General features: G+C 38.6%; 1 protein-coding gene across 3 annotated transcripts; it reads right to left on the reverse strand.

Moving 5' to 3' along the window:
* Nucleotides 1-3752: 3752 nt before the first annotated feature.
* On the reverse strand, nt 3753-27972 carry trpm6 (transient receptor potential cation channel, subfamily M, member 6). 3 transcript variants are annotated; one of them, XM_079814959.1, is made up of 40 exons: nt 27830-27972; nt 27306-27384; nt 26850-26929; nt 26678-26716; nt 25956-26139; nt 25636-25849; nt 25128-25252; nt 24103-24274; nt 23835-24009; nt 23617-23740; nt 22584-22656; nt 22398-22498; nt 22182-22316; nt 22034-22087; nt 20129-20269; nt 19786-19908; nt 19433-19680; nt 19035-19263; nt 18328-18483; nt 17045-17146; nt 16815-16943; nt 13946-14194; nt 13611-13785; nt 13309-13423; nt 12915-13105; nt 12192-12324; nt 8998-9914; nt 8833-8909; nt 8618-8738; nt 8442-8485; nt 8281-8336; nt 8170-8192; nt 8009-8059; nt 7848-7913; nt 7475-7776; nt 5592-5674; nt 5271-5476; nt 5138-5189; nt 4906-5015; nt 3753-4236 (listed from the first exon to the last, which is right to left on the reverse strand). In XM_079814959.1, exons 2-40 carry the CDS (start codon nt 27306-27308, stop codon nt 4169-4171), a joined length of 5646 nt encoding a protein of 1881 aa, XP_079671085.1. In that variant the 5' UTR covers nt 27309-27384; nt 27830-27972; the 3' UTR covers nt 3753-4168. The 3 variants fall into 3 exon arrangements, with proteins under 3 accessions (XP_079671085.1, XP_079671086.1, XP_079671087.1); XM_079814960.1 differs by having other exon boundaries at nt 19439-19680; nt 27830-27962; XM_079814961.1 differs by lacking the exons at nt 24103-24274; nt 25128-25252; nt 25636-25849; ... (3 more) ...; nt 27306-27384; nt 27830-27972 and adding an exon at nt 23181-23274 and having other exon boundaries at nt 23835-23975.
* Nucleotides 27973-27989: the final 17 nt, after the last annotated feature.

The following is a 27989-nucleotide window of genomic DNA, read 5'->3' on the forward strand; positions in this document are numbered from 1 at the left end:
GGGACTTCTCTTTTAATGTTTTCAATAGAAAGAGAGTACTATTTTAAAAGTAATATGGACATTTTTAGGGAATTAAATACAATCACAGTGGTTTCTTCACATACAAAACCTACCCAGACAAGGCTTTGGTGTGTGTGTGTGTGTGTGTGTGTGTGTAAAGCGTATACCCATCGGTGAGGGGTGAAACAGGCTCGATTGCCACACTGCACCGCTTGTTGCACGTCCCAGCAAACAGCTCTCTTTATCTCTGTGTAAATATCAATGTGTACCAGCAATGGTGCCAGTTCTGAGCTCCAAATTAAAATGTTGTAATTATTAAGCATCTCCTGAAATTAAATGGATTTTATGTAAGTTAGATTATTTATACAGAGCATGAATAAGCTGCTCTCTATCTATTTCTATGCTCATTACGGACAATGGATTCAGTCAGAAATCATTTTAGACATATGATGAAGGCTTTTTGTATTAGACTGTGAATTGAGGGCGAGAGGAATTTGTATCTATTTGAGAGGTTCAACACTGTTAGGTACTGTAGCAATAACTGGAAGCATTTACTACAGTCATCTTTGCATTCTAAGATTATTTTTATTTTATTATAATTATATTATTATTAGCCTATTGTTGTTCAGTTATTCTTGCATGCTGGTTCATAATAATGAAACCTTTGGGCTTTTGTGTTTTCTTATGTATTGCTGAGAGGGGGTGGGCAACAGGGGTGGGGGGTGTCGGGCTTGTTTTTAATCTGAATGTTTCTGGGTTGCTGTTGACTGATAACACCACACCCTCTTCATTCTGTTCGCACACACTGACATAAGAACAGCGTATTTCTTACTGTGTAGGAGTAAAACAATATAAGGGCACTAAAGGTCAAAACATACACTACGCAAGTAACTTAAGTTATGTGAACGCAGACGCGAGATCCACTGGTCGTTGCCGCGTTGGGCGTTATGGCGGGAACATATATTCTATTGCGGTCTGTTCTCTCTTTTAAGTCAATTACTGTCATGGCTGACCTACAGTTAGTTAAAGTTTGTTTGTTTGTGGCAACTTACCCGAATGTAACTATCTCCCCCTTGAGGATTGTTACCGCCGCGAGATCAATGCAAGAGCTAAGTTAAAGCTGTAAGTGCGATGACCAAGCACTCGCGTCTGCGCATGCGTACGTTAAATGTTTCGGTCCTAAAATGTTTGCTGAAGACTGATTTTAAAGGGATAGTTCCTTTAAGATCCCAAAAAAATTAATTCTGTCATCGTTTACTCACCCTTATGTTGTTGCAAACCTGTACGAGTTTCTTTCTTCTGTTGAAAACAAATTAGCCTATATTTTGAAAAATGTTGGTAACCAGAGAGTTTACGGTAGCCATTGACTTCAATTGTAGGATATACTATGGAAGTAAATGGCTACCGTAAACTCTCTGGTTACCAACATTCTTCTCATACAGGTTTGCAACAACATTGAGTAAAAGTGAGTAAATTATTCTTTTTGGGTGAACTAACCCTTTAAGCCTCCTACACTGTATTCCGCTAGTCCCGTATGAAAATATCAGTTAGGCATAAACTAGTCCTACACTTGACATGAAGGAAATAACAAATGTATGTGTGTTTTTGAGTTAAAAACTCATGTGCGGCCACAGATGGCTATAGTATGTTCTACTGAAGTACTGAAGCATACTACACATTTTTATTTTTCTCTTTTTTTATTTTCTTTTTCTGTTAATTAATGAATCAGAATGTGTCTATCTCCCTGGATGAACAAAACTAAACAAACAACAAACAAAGGTAGCATCTGTTACCAAAACCCTTAAGACTGTACTTAGCGTGCAGAATCTTTTTATGTACTAAATGTAAACGAAACATTTTTGTTTTCAAGTGCCATAGCTAGTGTGAAGTGAAGCTGAATGGCATACGGGGTAGATGCTTTACTGTACAAGTTGTTTACTTGAAAAGCAATCAAAAAGTGGAATTCAGATGCAAGTGTGAATATTTAGACAACCAACTGTTTGTTGTTCATGGAGAACGGGCTGTGATTGACAGAACTTTAGCAGATGTCCACAATACAAGTAAAGCACATGTAGCATGGGAGGGTGGGGGGTTCTGTTAACTTGCCAACAGTGTGAGTGTGTGCATAAGTGTGTATGTATATATGTGAGTTGGATTGTAAAACAGTATACAGTATAACTGAAGGGTGAATAGCACTTTGTGTGATGGACTGAATATGTCTGCTTGTATGAGTGAGGGGAGGGGGGGGGGTAAGCTTGAGGTGCAAGCATTGTGGAATGGACATGCAAAAGTACTGATTAATCAAGACCTTAAAGTGTCTCCTCCATGTTGTATATACTAAGCGAAGGACTTAAGTGATTTTTGTTAAATTCTATATTTTATGGCTTTTGTAGACATTTCTTTGTGGGAAAAAAAAAATAAAGAACATTTTATGGATGCAATCTTGTCTTCATTTCTTGTGTTCCAGCGAATTAAACACACTTAAAACAATATACATTTATTTAGCAGTGTGTAAATGTAAGAGAATATAACTTAAGTTGTTTACCCCTTTTACAAATGTTCTTGTAATCATAAACCTGTTTAGATTGCTTCAATAATTATTTTAAAAATTGCCAGTGGGTTAGGAAAAATAAACTTTGAATAAATAAAAAAATTTAGGGAACAAGTCTTATTACCTTATGTGGTTATCGTATGGAATAAATTGATTTTTGGAAGTAAAAAAGAAGGGAGAAAAAACATTAGATAAAGACTTTTGCCAGTGGGCTAAGAAAAATAAACTTCAAGATACATTCTCTTATTATCTTGTAAAATAAATAAATATTGTTTTAAGGATGTTTAATTATTATTATTTTTTTTGTAAAACAAGACATAAATACTGAAATATATTTCATGGGCAGACCCAGTTCTAGGATTGCTGGGTTGGTTAGACTTGATTCATAGGTTTTTTATATTTTTTTGAGGTTTTTTATACATTTTTAACATGTCTTGAGCAAGAAAAAGAAACTGCTTCATTGCACCAAAGTCAGTGGTAACATTAAATATGCGTTAAATATTTGTAGACATTTCTTTGTTTTGAGGTCACAAGTTTACCCTTGCATAATCTGCATTAAAAGTAAGAGGGATCATAAAAATTGCATTTAGTTTTTATTTGAATACTGCTGTTTTAAATCAAGCTATTTCACATAACAGATGTTTATATAGACCACAGGAACAAATAATAACTGATTTTACACAAAAGACCCAGTTCAGAATTTTCCATGCTTCATTCTTAATACCGGTAATGTGTGTCGTCACTTGGATGATCAAAAGGTTCTTGAGTATCAATGAATGTTTGCACCTTTGGTAATAGTTGTGTATGAGTCTCTTGAATCTAAATATTATACAGTCACTGTTGGAAAGGGTCAGTGAAGGATTTTTCTGAAAAACAGTGGGCAGTTTAACTGCTCAGGACAAACAAGGGTCTCTTGAACAACTGTCACAAAACATTCATGGCTTATTTGGGCAAATTCAACTATTATTTTGTTTTGTGGACTATATGTTATGTAAAAAAAAGAAGCTTATTCAGGACAGTACTACATAAAAAGAAATAGGCAATTTATGATACCTAACAACATTTAGCAGATTCTGGTGTATGTAAACTTGTGACCTCAACTATTCAGAAAGGCTATTTGAAAGCAACTAAGAGTGCAATAATATTTTACAGCTGAGCATAGCTGAGTAAAGATATTCCATATTTCACTAGAAAAATTATTACATTTTTAAAGGGTTTATTTTATTGTGTTTTATTTAGTGTGTTTCAAGGCATTGCATATTATATTAACATGTATACATACTCTTTAAACATAAACACATTTTAAACAGTGTTTAAAACCATATACTATACTAAATAGAAAAAGGTGACATGGAAAAATGTCAGGTCAGATCTTTGACACGTGACGTCAACTGTTGCACACGTTACTGTTTATCATAAACAAGCATCAGGTAAAAACAACACAAATAAAAATGTTTTGTCATATATATATATATTCTCAGTCATTAAAAACTGCAAATAGAGATTAGAGAATGAAACAGAACGTGAACAAGACAAGTTCCACTGGAAACTGATCTGTGAATTGGAAAGTCTTTGCGTACCCTCTGTGGGTATGATTAAGTACTTCCAGGTCATAGGTTAAACTGTGCTGCTCATCTCATCAAAGGCAGGAACCAACTTCCTTTGGCTGCCGCAACTCTTCAAATCTGAAAAGCCAAACACAATATACACAATTGCAATGCATATACATAATTTATCACAGAGAGATGCTTTTCTTAAGATCCGAAATGAAATTTGTGGATTGTACATTAATAAATTGTTTTGATTTGATGTGGTTCTTGGAGAGGACGCAAGACGAATGAAAAACAAAGCACCTTTGAAATATCAAACAAATGTGGCGGAGTGGTTTTCGTTTGTTTGTTTATTTTTTTTTTTTATCCCTGTACTTCTGAAGCTAAGCCTCCCTCTTGATACAAACAACAGGCTTCTCATATGTCTTCCATGAGACAGTAATTAATATCTAATCAAAGTCAACACTCTCCAACGCACAAAGAACTATTAAATATGTAATCAAAGAGAACACTCCACATGCCACAAAGGAAACCACGCCCCTCTTCTGCTTGCCTTTGCTGTCATGGAAATGAAATAATTTCTGCCTCATTAGAATTTTTTTCCAAACCTTCAGGCTTAATTAGACGGCTTTTCCTGTTCATTTTGAAGTTTGCTCTTTTCAAACGAACTATCAAATCACTTCTAAAGTTGGAAACATGGAGGTGTGCCACGTGGACGTATTTGCGAGATCTGCCACAGCAGAAAGTAAAAAATAAGAATACTGAAAGTTCCTCCCTCAACCTGTGACATGAGTGTTACCTCACCTGAGAGACCGAGCTTCTTACAGCAGGAGTTGCAGGTGTGCTTGAGAACAAAGCTCTGGATTGCATCATCACCCAAATTGGCAGGTCCAAACGCCATCTCTCCAGAGGAGCTACAACAGGAGCATACTTTACTTAGTTGCAGAGTAAACAAATGCATGTGCACATTTCCAAACACTATATTAAAAATATATTTGAACATTTATGATGCTACATATTTGTTGTGCTTATTTACCTTTTATCGTCTACTCTGATCAGTGAGGGGTCAGTGAGGTCCATTCCCACACCTTCAGCCAAAAATAAAGATTCCCTTCACCAACTTTCCAACAGAATAAATGTTCCAATAATAATAATTATACAAGCTATACCTTGTAGATCCAGCACTAGCAGTTCCTTGTTGGTGTACTCGTATGTCCAGTGAGAGAACGCTAAAATTGCTTCCTCCAGACCAGAGGAGGGCGAGATCTCCTCTCCTGTATTATTGTTGTATTTCCTGAAATGACCACTCATGTTCTTCTCAACAGTCAACCACTGGCCGTCGGAGCGCCAGTGCAGCAAGGAGACATCCAGAAACCTGCACACATGCACATGCTTGGACTTTTGTATACTTATGTGGACATATATCCATAGTCATGGAGAAATCAACTTCTTATCTTCATGATAATGAAGACAGAATTCATAATGCTGACCTAGGACTGTAGGAAACACTGCTGGGTTTAACTTGGTTGAATCGCTGCATGAGTTTGTGTGCTGCTCTCTGTTGTTGTATTTCCTAAAGGTTGGAGAGGAAATATTCAATAGATAAGCAGAGAGAATAATAATTATTATTATTATTATTATTATCAACATATTAATTATATATATATATATACACATACATACACTTACTATCTTTCATCACAAAGTATAAATGGATATTTTATATATATACACACCGATTAGGCATAACATTATGACCATCCTAATTAGTGGTGTCAACAATAATCGATTCGGCAATGCATCGCAATGCGGGGCATGCACAATTCAGCATCGATGCGGCTAAGTGCCATAATCGATTATGTCATTGTTTATTTTCTGGCCTTGAGTTGGACAATAAAGTTGTGAAGTTTCAATTACTTCCGGGGTCATAACAACAACAACAATCAAGATGGCTGAGGCGGAGGGAGATTACTGATTAATTAAAACACTTATGTTCACTGCTGGAAAAAAGTTGGCTGTTATTATTGCTCTATTTAATTTCAAATGGTTCTAAAGCAGAGAAGAGAAACATTTCTCATTCAAAGCACTGAAAGCAGTGATTTATGTTTTCTTTTTCAGGTTTGAAAATGCCATATCCAATACCCTGTACCATTCAATTTTATTTTATTTAATGACATTTATGTCAAAGATACAGGAGAGTGATAATACACAAATAGCAGCCAATAAACTCTGTTGTTCAATATCTGACTGCTTGTATTGCCTCATGACTGATTAAAAATTTGTCTTGTTGTGTGCAATAGAATTTTGATGCATCGCAATGCATCGTAGAATCGAATTGAATCGAATCGTTACCTGGTGAATCGTAATCGAATCGAATTGTGAGGGCAGTCCCAATGCACACCCCTAATCCTAATATTGTGTTGGTCCCCCTTTTGCTGCCAAAACAGCCCTGACCGGTCGAGGCATGGACTCCACTAGACCCCTGAAGGTGTGCTGTGGTATCTGTCACCAAGATGATAGCAGCAGATTTTTCAAGTCCTGTAAATTGCGAGGTGGGGCCTCCATGGATCGGATTTGTTTGTTCAGCACTTCCCACAGATGCTCAACTGGATTGAGATCTGGGGAATTTGGAGGCCAAGTCAACACCTCAAACTCGTTGTGCTTCTCAAACCATTCCTGAACCATTTTTGCTTTGTGGCAGGGAGCATTATCTGCTGAAAGAGCCACAGCCACCAGGGAATACCATTTCCATGAAAGGGTCCACATGGTCTGCAACAATGCTTAGGTAGGTGGTACGTAACATCCACATGGATGGCAGGACCCAAGATTTCCCAGCAGAACATTGCCCAAAGCATCACACACTACCTAACAGTTCACCACTGTTCCTTCCTTGGACCACTTTTGATAAATACTGACCACTGCAGACTAGGAACAGCCCCCAAGAGCTGCAGTTTTGGAGATACTCTGACCCAGTCGTCTAGCCATCACAATTTGGCCCTTGTCAAACTCGCTCAAATCCTTACGTTTGCCCATTTTTCCTGCTTCTAACACATCAACTTTGAGGACAAAGTTAAATAAATTAACTTGCTGCCTAATATACCCCACTCACTAACAGGTCCCGTGATGAAAAGATAATCAGTCAGTGTTATTCACTTCACCTGTCAGTGGTCATAATGTTATGCCTGATCTGTGTATATATTTATATATAGAGAGAGAAGTCAGAAATCATTCTAAGATGCTGATTTGATGCTCAGTTATTATTAATTATAATTGGAGATCAATTGTTAATAAAGTTCTGTAAATATACTAAATTGCATAGTTTACATTTCATTTATATTACTGTTCATAATCTTTCAAAATATCAAATATTTACCCGCAGACAGAGATGAAGTGAAGTGCTGATTGGGAACACTTTCTGCCAGATGCGAACCACCTCGGGCCTAAAGGCTTTCACCACATACACTGAGCCCAGCTTCAACACATCACCCTCAGCCCAGGTACACACCACCTTGGTGGCCCTGCGCAGACCCCCATCCAACACCTCCTGGTGGGCTAACGGTTGAAGAACAGCTGTACGTCCGTGCTGAAGCCAGGTGGAGATGCTAGAAGACTGATCTCCAAGTGAAGACCCTGCTTCTGACTCCTCTAGTGTATATATACAGACCTCAACACCAGCTGAATAAAGCAGAGGACATTTAAGAAAAGTCTATCACAGATTAAATAACAACCATAGTTTGATTGTTTACCCAATAACGACACAGGGGTGAATGGTATAGAGTGAGCCAGTCTCATTAGGTTGTTCCTCTCCATTGCTGGAAGAAAATAAACAAAATCACCAAAAGTGAGATCAACCATATATAAAAAATATGTATATATATTTGAGGTGATTATAATAGTTATTACTCACCTGAGTAATGCTGGCCTAAATCCTCTGTCAATTTAAATGTAGAGCTCCTTACTAACATCAGACAAAGAGAGAGCACAAAAAAACACGTCCTTCACCAAATTAAACCAATGCAATTTACTTGCATCATAAACAGACTTATAATATAAAGTAAGTACAATTACCTTCTTGTGTCATACTGCTTACCCTACAAGAAGTAGATAAATTAGGTGAACAGTTCGAAATGTTTCCTGTGATTACTTAAAATGTCTCAACAAATCAAAAACTTAACTTACGGGGGTCTTTGACTGATAGACCTGGCCCAGCTGCTTAGAAGTGGCTGCCCAGAACTCTGAGGAGAGATCATAACACACAGCCAATTAAAATGTCCAAATCAAATCAAACAGGAAAAAAAATCTAATCACCTTCATGGTATGAGCACTACAGGTGAACTTACCAGCCATGATGGGGCCAGTTTTGTGGAATCCACTTGGTCAACATCTAGTAAATAAAATGAAAAATTATTGTGTCATTTATTTGCTGCCAGTAATTCCAGAAATAAGACATAAAAACTCATATAAAATAAAATAATAAAATAAATAAACTGTAAACGTATTAAAAAAAAAAACATACTCAGCTGGGTTAGACTGACTGAGGTTCTGAATCTCCGGTCAAACAGGCCTTTAACTTTCCTCTTCCTTTTTCTGTGTGGATCAAACTCATGCATGCATCCCCGCATTTCATCTAGTTTTACCTAAGAGGAGGCAGAGGCACCACTTGACAATATATCCATAACTAATGCTACATGGAAGACCACCACGTAAAACAGACATTGCAGAATGGCTTACATTCTCAGGAGTTCTTGCTTTGGTCTTTATGGACTTTTTACCAAATGACTTTTGTCTCTTAAAGATCTTAGATAATCCTACAGATAACAGATAGACATAAATTGATTATTAAACAGATACTGAGGTTGTTACTTAGTATATTGTTATGATATGCATCCATTATACCTCTCTGGTCAAGGCTGTGGTGGGGAGGCATCAGAAGTGTCCGTCTGCCGTGCTCTGATGTTGCTGTATCAGGCATGGCCATAGTCTCCACGCTAGCTGAGAGGGAGCGGCTCTGCTCCAGATCAAAAGCCCATTTACTGCCTAAAAGTCCTTGAGGTCTTGTGAAGTGTTCACCATCATCAAGCGTGTAGAATGCCGGGTTTCTGATCCCAACTGCTCGGTCTCCATCACTCTGGGAGTCCGCGAGGAGGAACGTGTGGCTGGAGGCTCTGGATATTGTGCGCAAGTTGTCCTCATCATCCTCTTCCTCCATAGGCTCCTCATGGCTCGGTTGAAGCTGGAAGTCCCTCATCAAAGGCATGGTGGGAGAACTGGCACGTGATGGTTCCCCAGATCCATACATTCCTTTGTCCCTCCATCCAGCACATAGGTGAGGTAAAGAAAGATGGCATTCCGAATCGCCATGCTGTAGGGGCCACCTAAAATTATAATCTTCTTCCTCAGGGTTTGCCAGCACACATTTGCTCCTGACCTCAAAGGGTCCAACACTCGTCCCTGGTGGCAACTCCAGGGAAGGATGCTGCCGGCCAGGCCCTAAACCTCGGAGCAGGGAAGGTGGCATACTGCGGAAGTGCTTCGGAGACGGAAGTGCTTGGCTGGGTGCGACACTTCCACCAATGCGGAGACAGCAGCTATGGGACACTTGCTCATGGTGGCATGTAACTGGTTGGCTCTGACCAAGACGGGCCACTTCTAGCTGCTGATTGTCTGTGGCTGAGAGAAGGTTTAGAGTGTCCACTGCTAAAGCAGACAGGTCCTGCAACTGACCCAAGTGCCCATCTAAAGTGTGCAGATCGTCCTGGATGATATTGACCTTCTCAGCAACCTCAACTAATATTCCAGCCATCTCTTCAGTCCTAGAAACAAACACCGTAGTAAACTAACTATTCTACAACTTCTATTCACTGCTACAGTGCATCCGTAAAGTATTCACAGTGCTTCAATTTTTCCACATTGTGTTATGCCATATTCCAAAATGGATTAAATTAATTATTTTCCTCAAAGTTCTACAAACAATACCCCATAATTACCCCATAATCTTTGCAAATTTATTACAAATAAAAAAAAAGGGGGGGGGGGGGGGGTCATATCTACATAAGTATTCACAGCCTTTACTCAATATTTTTTTGAAGCACCTTTGGCTTTTTGAGTATGATGCTACAAGCTTGGCACACCTATTTTGGGCAGTTTCTCCCATTCTCCTTTGCAGTACCACTTAAACTCCATTAGGTTGGATAGGGAGTGTTGGTGCACAGCCATTTTCAGATCTCTCCAGAGATGTTCAATCGGGTTCAAGTCTGGGCTCTGGCCAGGCCACTAAAGGACATTCACAGAGTTGTATCTCCTTTGTTATCTTGGCTATGTGCTTAGGGTCACTGTCCTGTTGGAAGATGAACCTTCCCCCAGGTTGAGGTCTAGACTGCTCTGGAGCAGGCTTTCATCAAGGATGTCTCTGTACATTGCTGCATTCATCTTTCCCTTGATCCTGACTAGTCTCCCAGTTCCTGCCGCTGAAAAACATCCCCACAGCATGATGCTGCCACCACCATGCTTCACTGTAGGGATGGTATTGGCCAGGTGATGAGCGGTGCCTGGTTTCCTCCAGACATGACATTCAATCTTTGTTTCATCAGACCAGAGCATTTTGTTTCTCATGGTCTGAGAGTCCTTCAGGTGCTTTTTGGCAAACTCCAGCTGGGCTGTCATGTGCCTTTTACTGAGGGGTGGCTTCCGTCTGGCCACTCTACAATACAGAGTACTATCTGTCAGACGCAATACAGAGAATACTCTCTGTCAGAGTGACCATCGGGTTCTTGGGCCCTTCTCCCCCGATAGCTCAGTTTGGCCAGGCAGCCAGCTCTAGGAAGAGTCCTGGTGGTTCCAAACGTCTTCCATTTACGGATGATGGAGGCCACTGTGCTCACTGGGACCTTCAATGCTGCAGAAATTTTTCTGTACCCTTCCCCAGAACTGTGCCTCGATACAATCCTGTCTCGGAGGTCTACAGTCAATTCCTTGGACTTCTTGGCTTGGTTTGTGCTCTGACATGCACTAACTGTGGGACCTTATATAGACAGGTGTGCAGTCCCGCTGCTGGCTGTCTTGGTGCCCTAAGCGTAATTACTTTATGATGCCCGCGGTGGCGGTGTTCGTGACTTTGTAGAGTTAACCGTGTGGGGTGGAGAGAGCATTTTCTTGTGGTGCCCCCCTCAGCACTTGGTGCCCTACGCGCAGCGCGTGATGCGCGTGGTGGGAACGGCAGCACTGCAGGTGTGTGCCTTTCCAAATCATGTCCAATCAACTGAATTTACCACGACTACAATCAAGTTGTAGAAACATCTCAAGGATGATCAGTGGAAACAGGATGCACCTGAGCTCAATTTTGAGTGTTTTTTTTATTTTATTAAATTTGCAAAGATTTCAAACAAACGTCTTTCATGTTGTCATTATGGGGTCTTGTTTGTAGAATTTTGCGGAAAATAATGAATTTAATCATCTGTTTTGGAATAAAGCTTTAACGTAACAAAATGTGGAAAAAGGGAAGCGCTGTGAATACTTTCCAGATGCACTGAAATATTTTTAATTGTGTTACATTAGGTTTTACGATTGTATTGTATTGTGTGTTCTTTACAAGAAAATACTTTAATTCCTTTATAAAAAAATAAACTCAAAATCAAAATTATTTAAAATGGGTATTCAGATGCATAAGTTCATATACAATGTTCAATCAACTGATAGATTAAAGGGATAGTTCACCCAAAAATGAAAATTCTGTCATCATTTACTCACCCTCACGTTGTTCCAAACCTTTATGAGTTTCTTTGTTCTGCTGAACACAAAAGAAGATATTTAGAAGAATGTCTGTAATAAAGCAGATAGAGCAACCATTGACTATCATAGTATTTTTTCCCCAACTATGGTAGTCAATGGTTGCTCTATCTGCTTTGTTACAAACATCCTTCTAAATATCTTCTTTTGTGTTCAGCAGCACAAAGAAACTCATACAGGTTTGGAACAACTTGAGGGTGAGTAAATGATGATTTTTGGGTGAATTATCCCTTTAACTAAAACAAAACTGAAAAACTGATGTGATTTCATGCTGCATCCAAATGAGTTCTGAGAGATGAACTCACTTGTCAGCTGCAGAGCGAATCATGTTGATTTGGCTGCTTTGTTGACTCTCCTTTTCGTCTCTGAAATATCCAGCGACACACTTCTCCTCAAACTCATGCAACTTCTTCAGATCATTGGGGGCCAGGAGTAATTCTGTAAACATACAGTACCACCAATACTATAATACAGTGATAATATCCTGTATAAAAATGGGATTCTAAGAAACAACAGAACGTTCTATTTTTGTATTGGATAAATAACAAATGAACATACATTTTTGTGCAAGAATCAATTTGAGACTGTGAAAGTAAAGCCTGATTATTTTGTAGATCATTTTGACTATAGTGCAAACTGTTTTTAAATTTATTTCTTCAGCACATTTAAAAAAAATAAATAAATAAATAAATTATATATATATATATATATATATATATTATATATATATATATATATATATATATATATATATATATATATATATATATATATATATATATATATATATCCTCTCCAAAATAATTGAATTGTGACTCAAATGAATTGTGAAATTGTAGATTTCCAATGCATCACAATAGGAATAGCATAACATTAAAACACATGTGTGTTTGTTCTATTGTAATACTGAACATATCCATGTATCCACTACTATCATTTTGTGTGTACTACCCCTGTGTGTCAATTTTGTAAGACAACACAGAGGACTATGATAGTTAATAAAAAATTACATACAAACACGCACTTACTCAGACCAGTTCTTCCCCGTTTGGATGCCTTGCTGTGCTTTTGCCACATTGAACTGAGGCACAGAGTCATGTGACTGAGAAGGATGAGAGGAGGCGGCAGCCACGGTTTCTCCTGATAGGTCATGATGTAACGATAGCGGTTATATTTCCACAGCTTACGGGATATGGAGCTCATGTCAAAGTAAACATTGCTGTGAAGTGCATAATAAGGCAAAGTAGGTTAAACCATCACAAAGCAACGAAGACTCAACAATACATCAAAGCTGCAACGCTCTTCCAATCTGGGTGCCTTGCCGTATATTAGTCCAACAACTCAACAGAAAAAAACGATCATCACACCAGGAAAACAGATTAAAAAAATGTGAGCAAATGACAAGTCTGATGAAGTGCATACTTGAAGAATGCAATGAGTACATTGACCATGATGATGTACTGAATAAAAAGGTAGACGGCCTGCAGGAAGGGGGTGAGGAAGGCTCCAGGGACACAGGTTTCAGGTGTACTACAGGCTGGCAAAAACAAAAAGGATGATCACAATGGAATATAAAATCAAATGTCTTATAAAAAATAATAGAGTAAATCATTTTCAAGATGTGAAAAGTGAACTATAACCTGACAACAAAGCTGTGGGAAAAGTATTATTAAAATCAGATGAACTGAATAGACTGAATGGTATTGTCTTTTTGTTGTACTCACCATCAATTTCTCCAGCATACACCTCCCCAAAGATCATCCAGTAGGGCTGGAAGACTACATCTCTGAGCAGACTCCATGATGGATCCTCATCAGGGGACAGGATAGACTTCCTGGACGTGCCGAAACTGACCAGCACAATCGCCATAATGACTACGATATAGAACATATTGCTCATCTGTGGGAGAAAGACATATTCATTTAATATACACATTTTAAATTGTATTATCTATACTTGTGAAATACATCTCAAAGTTATAAAAGATCTTTTAATTCTAAGTTTAAGAAAAACATAACAGTAAATGTTGCATATCTACTAATACATTTAAATTACACACCATTTTGGTGATCATGGTCAGGTAGGGTCCTGCATGCTGATTCAGAGCAAACAGGTCCAGAAGCCTGACAGACCAGAAGATAAAATCCAAAGAGTAGACAATGTGACTGGCTAAGCGCGTTTCTTGATACCACCGTAGGGAGACCCCGACCAGGAACAGGAGGATGCCCATGAAGTCATTGATATTCCAGTACTCACTGAACCACACCTTCAACTTCTTAGTGAACTTCCTGGGCTCCAAAACCCACACCTAGAAAACACATGGTACACATTATCATGACTCTCAAAATAATATACTTAATATGTCAATCATTGGCTCTCAACTGGTGGGTTATGAACCAAAATTGAGTAGCAGGTTTTTTCTTAAGGGTCGTGGACAACAAGGGAAAAAAACTGCTAATTGGAAATAATAAAATGTTCCTAACCATCTAAAAGATCAAACCTTCCCATATCTGTTGTCACTGATGTCCAATATTATGCATGAAATCAAACAGTACTGTATTTTGGCACAAATTCATCTGTCTCTTGGTAAAAGCTAGCCAAATTAGATAGACACAAATAAACAGGCTAACTGGCATGCATCCTTGATTATCAGGAGCAAAACTTTATGCAAGTTAAAATAATATACGACCCAGTCAAATTGAAATACAGTTTCACTAACAATAAGGATACAGGAATGGTTTGTTTATGAATTTACTGTTAAATATTAGCTGTTGAGCACATGAAAACACTACATTTACATATATGTCATCAATATTAAGATCATCAATCAATCAATAAAATACAAAAAGGTAATTTTGTTTACATTTGCATAATAAACTATTTTGGAACTGTGTTGCATGTATTTTACATGTACAGGTGCTGGTCATTTAATTAGAATATCATCAAAAAGTTGATTTATTTCACTAATTCCATTCAAAAAGTGAAACTTGTATATTATAGTAATTCATTACACACAGACTGATATATTTCAAATGTTGATTTATTTTAATTTTGATGATTATAACTGATAACTAAGGAAAATCCCAAATTCAGTATCTCAGAAAATTAGAATATTGTGAAAAGGTTCAATATTGAAGACACCAGGTGCCACACTCAAATCAGCTAATTACCTCAAAACACCTGCAAAGGCATTTAAATGGTCTCTCAGTCTAGTTCTATAGGCTACACAATCATGGGGAAGACTGCTGACTTGACAGTTGTCCAAAAGACGACCATTGGCACCTTGCACAAGGAGGGCAAGACACAAAAGGTCATTACAAAAGAGGCTGGCTGTTCACAGAGCTCTGTGTCCAAGCACATTAATAGAGAGGCGAAGGGAAGGAAAAGATGTGGTAGAAAAAAGTTTACAAAGCAATAGGGATAACCGCACCCTGGAGAGGATTGTGAAACAAAACCCATTCAAAAATGTGGGGGAGATTCACAAAGAGTGGACTGCAGCTGGAGTTAGTGCTTCAAGAACCACTACGCACAGACGTATGCAAGACATGGGTTTCAGCTGTCACATTCCTTGTGTCAGGCCACTCTTGAACAACAGACAGCGTCAGAAGCGTCTCGCCAGGGCTAAAGACAAAAACGACTTGGACTGCTGTTGAGTGGTCCAAAGTTATGTTCTCTGATGAAAGTAAATTTTGCATTTCCTTTGAAAATCAGGGTCCCCGAGTTTGGAGGAAGAGAGGAGAGGCACAGAATCCATGTTGCTTGAGGTCCAGTGTAAAGTTTCCACAGTCAGTGATGGTTTGGGGTGCCATGTCATCAGCTGGTGTTGGTCCACTGTGTTTTTTGAGGGCAAAGGTCAACGCAGTCATTTACCAGGAAGTTTTAGAGCACTTCATGCTTCCTGCTGCTGACCAACTTTATGGAGATGCAGATTTCGTTTTCCAACAGGACTTGCCACCTGCACACAGTGCCAAAGCAACCAGTACCTGGTTTAAGGAGCATGGTATCCCTGTTCTTAATTGGCCAGCAAACTCGCCTGACCTTAACCCCATAGAAAATCTATGGGGTATTGTGAAGAGGAGGATGCGATATGCCAGACCCAACAATGCAGAAGAGCTGAAGGCCACTTTCAGAGCAACCTGGGCTCTCATAACACCTGAGCAGTGCCACAGACTGATCGACTCCATGCCACGCCGCATTGCTGCAGTAATTCAGGCAAAAGGAGCCCCAACTAAGTATTGAGTGCTGTACATGCTCATACTTTTCATGCTCATACTTTTGAGTTGGCCAAGATTTCTAAAAATCCTTTCTTTATATTGGTCTTAAGTAATATTCAAATTTTCTGAGATACTGAATTTGGGATTTTCCTTAGTTGTCAGTTATAATCAGCTAAATTAAAAGAAATAAACATTTGAAATATATCAGTCTGTGTGTAATGAAGGAATATAATATACAAGTTTCACTTTTTGAATGGAATTAGTGAAATAAATCAACTTTTTGATGATATTCTAATTATATGACCAGCACCTGTATACTGTGTTGTTACTGTATATTCACTATTTTGGAAATAATTTTGTACTATTCTAACACAGTATTTTTCTAACCAAATTACAATAAACAATCATTGAAACATACAGTCTATGGCAGAACTCTATGGTTAATAATTCCCACCATTGCACTGCTGCTAAGTTCATAGATAACAGAGGATGGGGGAGTCGGACAGTGGCATTCTCAGGGTCAACTTGAAAACACCCTAATCAGAAAGAGATAGCACCTTCCAGAAGACCTTTGGAATCTAGCTTGCTTAAGATAAGACTTTTCAAAGAAACATTTTATTTTTTAATTGCCCTGAGCAGCTGCAAAGAGCACTGAGCCAACCATTCACAGACAAAGGCAGACATTGATGATGTCATACTGTATATGCCTTTTACCTCTCGAGCTTTCTCCGCTGCCATGGTCAGGATGTAAGTTATGACCAAGCACTCCTGAATGTTGGGTTTCTCATCCAGCCTCACCAGCACAGTATAAGAGAACAGCATGAGGAAACCCAAGAATGCCATCTGTGTGGACAAATCAGATTTTCAGAGATGGAAGGTTTTTTGAAGCGAGAGGGTATAATGAAACAATGGGGAAAGCTCTGGGGAATGAAGCGGAAACCTACTGTGTGAAACCAGAATTTGACCACCGGAGCAGTATAGAAGTCATACACCTTTCTGGTCCAGGGACAAAGACATCTGCTCCCTCTCTCCTCATCACCCTGAATCTAGAGAAAGAAAAAACACTGTCAACGTAAATTACACACTGTGCCATAAGAAGTCAAAGAGTGAGTAGCGTGTTAGTAGGTTGGCAGCAGTATTGGGGAGTGACTAACTGAGAGTACTGAGGTCACAACATAGTGAGAGTAGTGAAGTCACAACCTAGTGAGAGTAGTGAGGTCATAGCATGACTAGCTTACCAAAATACAGCTTTTTCCAGTAAGAAGTAATTTTTTTAAGCAAGTAATAATGTGGCTACATTTCTGTGTTAATTTCAAATTGTATTGCGTAAAGAGTTGCAAATAAGCTGCGTGAGCTGAGGAAAGACACAAACTCTTCAAACTATCCTCTCTGAAGGGTTGTTCACACCAAGGACAATGACTACTATAACTAAAAAGTTTTAATAATTGTCCTAATTCTAAGAGAATCACTCTAAACCCTTTTTCCATCACATATCAGATTGGAAAGCCATTTATTTTCAATAAAAATGAAGAAAATAGCCGAAAAGTCGAAATAAAGTGTATAACGTGTTAAATAATAAAGTGTGTCTCGGTTAGCGGTAAGTGTAGGGGGGGCTTTATTATCGGCATCCATTAAATAATTTTTTATAAATATAATAATTTACTTTTTTATTATTATTTTTATTGCATTCCGTTTAATGTACAACAACACTGAGGTGCAAATGGTCTCTGCCACTATTTATAAATTTACATAGAGTAAATAGAGTCTATTGTAAAAAAAATATTAGTGTCACAGCGTAAATATCATATTGCTAAGTAAATGCTGCTATTTTCACTTAGTGTAAATAGAATCTATTGCTATTTAAACAGTGTAAATAGCATCTATCACTATTTGTACTTAATGTAAATAGCATTTATCGCTATGAAAATATGCTATTTTCACTTAGTGCAAATAGAATCTAGTAGCTATTTACAGTGAAAATATCATCTATTAGATTTAAAACTAAGTTAAAGTAAATGTAGTTAGTTTACTGTAGTTTATACAGCATGACCAGTGTAATTTGATTTACAAATGAATGACTCTCATTACTCTGTTCTTTTGATAAACTGGTGAAAAAGAGTGGTCAGTTTGAATCAGTCTAACAAACTCAATGAGCTCCCCTGCTGCAAAAACATAACTGGTGTGTGGTGTATTGTCACAGTGTGTAGTGTCTGTCTAAATTACTTACTTCATTTGCTGCCCCTTCTTGCTCTGATGCCCCAGGACTTCCTGGGTCCCACCCAAACTGCAAGGCTTCCTGGGGCTGAGGAACATGGGACATCTCTGCCTGACTCTTAAACTCAAGCATCTGAATGGCCACAGGCATCAGAATACTGGCAATAATCTGGACATGAAAGGATGTGGTTTGGGACAACAGCCGTTAAAAAAAAACTGGGTCACAAATGTGCTGTAAAATAATAAATGTCAAAAGAAAGACAATAAAATGAATCTGTTGATATGCTAAATCTCTGAAATCTATGGCTGCCAGCTTCAAATATGTTTGAAATGCAAGTTATTTGTGTCATTTCCGTTCTGCTTCTAGGAAAGCTTCTGAGTAATTTCTTCATTTTATTTTTGCCTCTTTGAACCATGGAGCTTACAGCTTTCTGCTAGAAAGACTTAAACCTGCATTTTCCATTTAAGCACCATGATTCTACGAGTAATAATAGCATATATGTGTAATTATTGCGAAAAACGGTAATGTTTATAATTAAACAAGACCCCAAATACGAACCCTTTAAATGCAACCGAATTCAACAGATATCCACCCTTTCTGCAGCTTTGTAACTACGAAAATAACAAATATTTTTTAAATGTTCAACTGCTAAGCTATATATGTTAATCCTTGAAGTAAGTCACACTTTTCAAACACAATTATCAAGAAATTCAACACACCTTGAACCAGGAGTTCTTACGCATATTGAGGCGGCCCATCCACAAGTCAGTGAGGAGCATCTGAGTGCAGTTGTGAGCAACAAAGGGCCTGAGTCTTGAGGAGACGGCCATTTGCAGACAGGTGAAGTTACTCCAGTCCTTCATCTCCCAGGTCAGCAGCTTCATCGCCATGCGCTCGTTCTCTCTGAAAGCCTGATCCAAGAGATCCACAGCCAGCTGTCCAAACTCTCTAAGAGATCAGTACAATCACATTGCACATTTACCAGTAAACTTTACAAGTTTCAAAAACAAAATCTTTAAACTCAGCTTAAGCTTTTGAGATACAGTTCTCCATTAAACGGCATTTAGCACATGGAGTTTGTAATTAGCTTTGGAATGAGGAAAAAACGCAAACTGACAGAGACTTTTTCTTCAGCTCCTCGGCCATGGTGTCACTCATATTGCTCTCCTTGGCTTCAACTGCCATAGCGCGGTAGAGCTTGCAGGCCACAACCGCCCTGGCCATAGCCTGCTCTCCATGCTGCCACAGGAACAGCGCCATCTCTTGCCGATGCTTGAGCACTGCCCACACAAACAGGTCGTTAAAAGTGCATACAAAGTCGGGGCCCTGGGCTGACTTCAGGTCCTGAGGTGCTACCGCACCCTCCTGCAAAGACACAATTCTGGGTGTTTTTAATAAATGGAATGACTGTGAATTTATTCGTAAATGCATCACTTGTTGCGTCTATAAACAGAATGAAGTACAAAGGACCTGGTGTCTGAACGGCTGAGCGGTTCTGTGGAAGTGGGAGCGAGATTGGGGGGTCTCTGGAGTTTGAGTTGCTTTCCTGGCCTTGCTCTTGCTGAAGGGGCTGGATGTCTCCTTTCCACCCTCCTATCCCAGATCAACATAGCTCATTAAATGTAAGTTTGATAATGTCTAAAGGAAATGGAAATTCATGGCCGAAAGATTTCAAACACAGACATGCACGGTTATTGGCTAAAATTATTATACAAATGAATCATCAGAGATCAAACATACTATGTCAGAGTTAAATAACAAAAACAAAATACAATATATTTTACATTATGTAGCAGCTGGAAAGGAGGCAGACCTTAGCTGGGGCATGGAAGCGGCTGTACATGACTCTGAATCTCTTGCGTGTATATGTGCTTCGATAAGCTCCACCAATCAAGTATTCAATCACCATTCCGATGTCAATTAAAGATATCCTATAAACAGCAGGCAGACGAGTCTACAAAAACACAGAAAATGCTAATGGAAACACTTTTTCAGGTCAAAGGCCCCTTGGTGGATTGACAAATGGAACAAAATTGTGTGTTACTTTTTAAGCCTGGCCTATAATAACAAATTAATTTTTTTCCTATTTATATTTTTACATACTGTATTATGTTAAATTTGCAGAGCCATTAAAATGTTTATTATTAACATAACTACACTCACCTAAAGGATTATTAGGAACACCATACTAATACTGTGTTTGACCCCCTTTCGCCTCCAGAACTGCCTTAATTCTACGTGGCATTGATTCAACAAGGTGCTGAAAGCAGTCTTTAGAATTGTTGGCCCATATTGATAGGATAGCATCTTGCAGTTGATGGAGATTTGTGGGATGCACATCCAGGGCATGAAGCTCCCGTTCCACCACATCCCAAAGATGCTCTATTGGGTTGAGATCTGGTGACTGTGGGGGCCATTTTAGTACAGTGAACTCATTGTCATGTTCAAGAAACCAATTTGAAATGATTCGAGCTTTGTGACATGGTGCATTATCCTGCTGGAAGTAGCCATCAGAAGATGGGTACATGGTGGTCATAAAGGGATGGACATGGTCAGAAACAATGCTGAGGTAGGCCGTGGCATTTAAACGATGCCCAATTGGCACTAAGGGGCCTAAAGTGTGCCAAGAAAACATCCCCCACACCATTACACCACCAACACCAGCCTGCACAGTGGTAACAAGGCATGATGGATCCATGTTCTCATTCTGTTTACGCCAAATTCTGACTCTACCATCTGAATGTCTCAACAGAAATCAAGACTCATCAGACCAGGCAAAATTTTTCCAGTCTTCAACTGTCCAATTTTGGTGATCTTGTGCAAATTGTAGCCTCTTTTTCCTATTTGTAGTGGAGATGAGTGGTACCCGGTGGGGTCTTCTGCTGTTGTAGCCCATCCGCCTCAAGGTTGTGCGTGTTGTGGCTTCACAAATGCTTTGCTGCATACCTCGGTTGTAACGAGTGGTTATTTCAGTCAAAGTTGCACTTCTATCAGCTTGAATCAGTCGGCCCATTCTCCTCTAACCTCTATCATCAACAAGGCATTTTCGTCCACAGGACTGCCGCATACTGGATGTTTTTCCCTTTTCACACCATTCTATGTAAACCCTAGAAATGGTTGTGCGTGAAAATCCCAGTAACTGAGCAGATTGTGAAATACTCAGACCGGCCCGTCTGGCACCAACAACCATGCCACGCTCAAAAGTGCTTAAATCACCTTTCTTTCCCATTCTGACATTCAGTTTGGAGTTCAGGAGATTGTCTTGACCAGGACCACACCCCTAAATGCATTGAAGCAACTGCCATGTGATTGGTTGATTAGATAATTGCATTAATGAGAAATTGAATAGGTGTTCCTAATAATCCTTTAGGTGAGTGTATATATAATAGTATGTATTTTGGGGTTGGTGAGATTTTTTGTTTTTGAAAAAAGTCTCTTATGCTCGCCAAGGCTGTATTTATTTGATCAAAAATACATTAAAAAGAGGAATTTTGTCAAATATTATAATTAAAAATAACTGCTTTCTATTTTAATATATTTTAAAATGTATTCCTGTGATGGCAAAGCTCAGTTAATTAAGTTTATTAATTAACTTAGTTTATTATTTTTGCTTGACGAATAATTAAATTGTTTTCCAAAACAACTGACCAATTAACAACCCTTGACCTATGAAATTCACAATGCAGAACAGATTTTTAAGGTTTTCCTCTACACAAACCTGTTTGGCATCCTCAATGATGTGTCTAAGGAAATGATCTGATGAGCCTTTATGCTGGAAAATACAAATATATTTATCGTAAGAAGGATCAGAGATACTCACTTATATCAGAGACAAAAGCTTCATATAAGTGGTAAATGAGAATTACTATGTTGTAGAGCTGTTCCAGACGAGAGATGGTCAAGAAGCGGCACATGGTCATGCCGTTTTCAATTAGCAGCTTCACAAAACTGACACGATCCATAACCAGTGCATCCAACATGGTCTGCTCCAGAGATCCCACCTACAAAATCCAGTGCTGGATTATACACGTCTGTTCTAACTCATAAAGGCTGGCTGTAAAATCATAACTTGTTTACTGTACCTGCCACTGTTGTCCGTACACCAGAATGTGGTCCTTTGCAATATCAGCCCTGTCCCAGGCCAACGTGATACTCAGCTGCTCCTCAGGGGAAGCTCTGGTACCTGTATTTTCATTTTGGGGGGAATTACCACATTAATCCAACCTTTAAATAATATGATAGTTATTATTATGCATTACATACTGTACCTCTCAGTGATGTAGACAGGATTGCAACATCTGCCTCTTGAAGGTCCTCAGATTCTGAGTCAAAAATGGTGATCTAAAATGAAAAAGTTTGACCTCATTAAAAAAAAAAGAGTCCTTAAGTTTTTAACCAACACAGATGGCCAGCATTAAAACAGATTTGTAAACTAGTGCCACTGCCGTTGTGTCGTGTTCAATATAGCCAGCAGTTATTTATTTTGTTTGGTATTACTCTGAAACCACCAGCATCCCATGCCAATATATAAATGCATGTAACTCTATAAGACACCCAAAGGAGATGTTCTTCTCTTAACATGCCTTTGGCATTTCGTCTTCACAAGAGTGATTCATACCCAATCAAAGAATCTGTACGCCTGGGGACCAAATTAATCCCTTCTACTCGATTAATATGGAAATACGTTTCATGCGCCATCATTCCAATTATTCTGTTCTCTCTCAATTTAGACGCTCAGAGATGTGGGATGGGTGTGGTAAACTACAACATTCCGTTTGATGGAGGCTTAGCATCAGAGCTTTCGGCGTAGTGACAGAGACCGATACACAGCAGGCATCTTATCACACAAAACAACCAGTGTTTACCGCCAAGTAGGAGGAGAGAGGAAGAAGAAGACGGAAGAGGAGGAAACAGCCAAAGAAGTGCAGGAGATTGGAATGTCTTGCACTAGGTTCACAGCTTAGAGAAAATAACTTTTCTGATTAGGGAGGAGTTCAAGATAGTTAGGACTGAATAGCATTTCCTGACCTGACGATTACAATTTTACAATAAACAGATCGGTATCTCCTGAAAGTGGTGAAACCAAAGACAGCGGATACCACTATTTGAAATGACTAATGATTATTTTAAAAATGTTTTTAATGGGTCTGAACATTTTGACTATGGTGAGCACATAATTAAAGAGATCAAGTAATTAATCATCATCTATCCAGTGAATAAGGGTAAAAAATGAGGTGAAAATTAGGTATTAGGTAAAATTAGGTATTCCAGAGAGATCTAAAATAAGGCTATTTAACTTACAAGCTCTCTATGTTCCATGCATTCCATAAGTATGTTGAGGAGTTCGGTGGATTCTGGTCTCTCCACATCAAACATATCCTGAATCCTCAGCAGGACATCCTCTTTAATATCGGAATCCAACTTTCTGTGACAAATATATGTTCACATACACAGAAACAATGGTCAAAATATTCAATATAATGGCACCTAAACATTATACACATTTATGTCAGACACACCTGTCTACAGCTGTTTGTTTGTGTATTAAAGCCAGCAGGTCTGCAGCTCTACCTGTTCCCTCAAACACCAGCACAGGCACAGGGGAACTTCTGCGCACATACTCCAGCACCACAGAGAGGATGGCAGGACCCCCCTCTACTACAACACACACTAAAGGCACGTGCTGAGGCAGCCCTTAAAATGAACACACACACATACACATCACACATGCACATACTGTATCATTTAACTAAACAAAAACAGTTGACGTAGACTGAAAACACTTACGAGGGTGGATCTTCTGAAAGTGTATTTGCCTTTCCAGTCTCTTCCTCAGGTCTATTTGACAACCTGATTTACCCATAGTCCCATCATCAACTAACAGGAAGTGCGAATGCATGCCATTCAGACTGGCACGTTTACTCAGGGGATTACCCAGAGCCTGGTAGTGTCGTAGAACCTGACATAGGACCATAAACCCCAAGATCAACAAAATACAGGAAATAATAATATAACAAAATAACAATTAACAATAATTACAATGCTAGGTGCTAATTTCTTTGCATTGTCAACACAAAACAACAGAACGTAATGTTGTTCTATTACATACAGTCAGTGGGGTCCAAAAGTCTGAGGCCACTAGTCAAAATTCTTTCTATTGAGAAGTTTTATAATTTAAATAACTGAATTTGAATATTTGGTCCGTCTCCCTATAATCACACATGCACTTAGGCTGCATGAACTCCATAAGTTTAAGGAAAAACTGATGATCATGGTCTCCAGTAGTATCTGAGAATGATCTAAAGAGATCTAACATCTGACCGTTGGTACAAAGAGTCTCATGTTGAAATACAGTTTTCAACAAAAAATGAATAACTTTTATGCATTTTGGCAGTTCATTTACACAACTGCGGTTTGGGGGCCTGAAAATGCAAAATTTTGTTTTGTTGTTAAAAACAATACCGCTATTGTCTCAGTGTAAACTACAAAAACACGAAATTTGTGAAAACGGTGACGTCATGCACATACGTGTCACTAGTACCTGACAACCAAACAAAGTCCCATCACCGACTACTGGCCTGGCATGCATAATACAGCGCTTTTAGTCGTGTTTGTGGATCAGTGTGAACGGGGATCGTTTTGACAGCGTTGTCGTCTGTAAATTTCTTTTTTTTTTTCTTTTCTCAATCTGATTTCAAATTTCACTGACCTCAGATCCTACAGTGCACTGCAATATAATTCAATAATATAGAGTAGAAATGTAAAAAAATAAAATTATATATATATATACAAAACATTTTTTTAAAACTCACATCCCGGCCGATAAGGTCACTGTTATTCTCAATAATCCCCCAGGGTGTGATCCCTACAACATTCCTCTTCCTGTGATCATGTGACCCATGCACTTTTACAGCATCACCAACATACTTAGACACACCTGGATGCAAATAATGTTCAGTTGTTATTGTTAACTAAAACTATTAAAAATGGTTTAAAATTGTAAAAAATAAAATATAAATATTTGATAGAAAAAAAACAGAGTAAAAAAAAGAGAAACAACTGAAATAAACAAATAAAATGAAATGAAAAATGTAATTTAAATGTAATAAATATTAATAAATTCTACAACAGTATATAAATAATACTACAATAACACTGTTAAGGTCAAAATGAATTACATGGTATGCATAAACTCTTCGACATCAAAGACATTATATGTACTTCTACATATAACTACTTCACTAGAAAATAGTGTGACAGCAAACACAAGACGTTTAAAAGTGCATTCAACATATACCACTAGCACCCACAAATACAAACCTGTATTGATCCCATCTGTCAGTATCCAAGCTCCAGTGCTCTCTGCAGCTGTGATGAGCCCTGTGCTGAAGGCCTGACACACCCGTGGAGACAGAGGGAAGTTATCGCTCCCTCCGTGTACGGAAATCACCAGCTTGGGCATCTCCATGTGCCATTCTCTCAGCATCAGCTGCACCAGGAGCTCTGGTGGTGTGTCACAGGAAAGACGCACATACTGTAGAGAAAATAGCAATTTATGCACTATGCATGACCTTATAGCATACACATGCTCTGTTAATAGGCATCTAGATGATGAGTTTTTCATCCTTGTATGCACCAACCTTGGCACGACATGTGCGCTTTGTGCTGCCCTGGAAGTCCAGCGATCCGAAAGCATCGCTGGGGCTGATGCTGGTGTGTCGCAGCACTGACCACTCCTCATCAGCAGAGTCAGGCCCAGGGCCATGTTCCAGCAAGCCAGAATACGGACCCACATGCTCCGCGATCAGCCTCCCACAACAACATCTAAGGACAGAGATGACATGAGCCAAGTCAAATGAAGAGAGAAAAAAGACACCACTTTGAGACTGTTGAAACTTCATATTTTCAGGTTTCCCACAGCTTTTGACCATTTAATTACTGTGCCTTTTCCAGTCGTGATTTCTTAGAGATCGGACTCTCGAAGAGCAATATTTTTACAATTAAATATTTTATGGCTGCATGAATATACGGAGCCCTGCACATGCGGGGGGACAAATATGCATATCATGGCCACAAATTAACGATTTATTCCCATGACTTACTAATGCGGCGGCACATTTTACTAATTCATTCCCTCATTTTAAGAAAATTGTGCGCACAATGTAATATATCGTTCCCTTGATTTACTAAACCGTGGCCACGCTGTAATTTGTTCCCTTGTTTCCCCAATTTTACCATGATTTCTTACAAATTATTAAAAATTTCCATGGCTGCGAGCTTTTACTTAAAAAGAAGGAAAATTAAAACATTTTCATGGAAATCAATAGAGAATGTATGTACTGATGATCAAAATAAATAATACCTTACTAAGCTTTGGCACACTTGACACACTGGATAACACCTGCAAAACAGTAAGTAAAAGTTGCAATTCATATGGGTCTTTTAAAACAAAATGAATTACCTAAATTACACCTGATAAACTCACATTATCATCAATAAATAATATGCAATATGACAACCGAGATTAAGCACACCTGTGATGATCACGTGAGGCTGGCAGAAATTTGACACATTCTCTCTTGTAAAAAGTGGCCTGGATCCAAGTGCGTCTAGACTGAAGGGAAAACAGTTGTTTAAGGGTTTTTTTGTCATATTAAAGGCCTCATATTATGAGCCAATATTACCACTACATAAGAAGTATTGTTATTGTTAACTACAACTATTAAAATGTCCATTCATTTAAATCAATGTGGAATAGAATATTAGATAAAAATGAGAAATGTTGACGTAACTAACTGAAATAAAATAAGATGAAGTACTAAATAATAAGTAGAAGTAGAAACAAAAATGCAGCAAGTTTTGTGTGATGGATATAGGGGTATGGTTAGTGTAAGGGGATAAAATATGCAGCTTGTAAAACATTACGTCTATGGAGAGTCGCCACAAAGTGGTGTGTGGTGTAGCCTATGTATGTGTGTGTTGCAACATACCATTTCCCCTCAAATCTTCTTTGCAGTAGTCAGTCATGCATACTTTCAGGCACTTCTGAATACTTTCAGCATTGCACATCTTCGCCAGACAACACAAAAAAAAAAAAAAAAAAAAAAAAAAAAACAATGCTTTAGCGTGATGTGGAAACTTACGTCCACATCCTTTTCCGGGAATTATTGGATGAAATTATGAGACTCAAATGAGAAACAAAATTCCTAACTTAAAATACCGCCATCTAGCCGAAGAAAGGAAAACGAATAAAGGGTGGAGGGTGTCCTCAAAAAAAACATACAGTATGGCAACGTTCACTTACTGTACAAATAAATTCGTGCGTTTGAACGAAAAAGTGTCGCAAACTCTTGTAACTACGCATGCAAGACAACAACCCTGTGCGGAATGGGGGATGAGATAACAGAAACACAAGTTTTAACATGCCGAAAAGCCCTGTGGATATAAGTTTTCGTTTCATACAAAAAGGCTATTAGCCGAGATGACATTCTGCTCTGCTTAACGCTTTATTTACCTGTGTAATAGTCCTGTTTTTCCAGTCATGCTTTCCATAAATTCAGCGTATCTTATTCCTGCATTAAACGCGCATAATTGAAGAAGAGGTGCGATCAGCTAGGAAGTGGGTGGGCTTTACCGGGTGCTGTAAGTGTCGAGTGTGGACACGCATCTGGAAC

The sequence above is a fragment of the Gobio gobio genome, assembly GCF_949357685.1.
Source record: "Gobio gobio genome assembly, chromosome: 4".
NCBI classification, from domain to species: Eukaryota; Metazoa; Chordata; class Actinopteri; order Cypriniformes; family Gobionidae; genus Gobio; species Gobio gobio.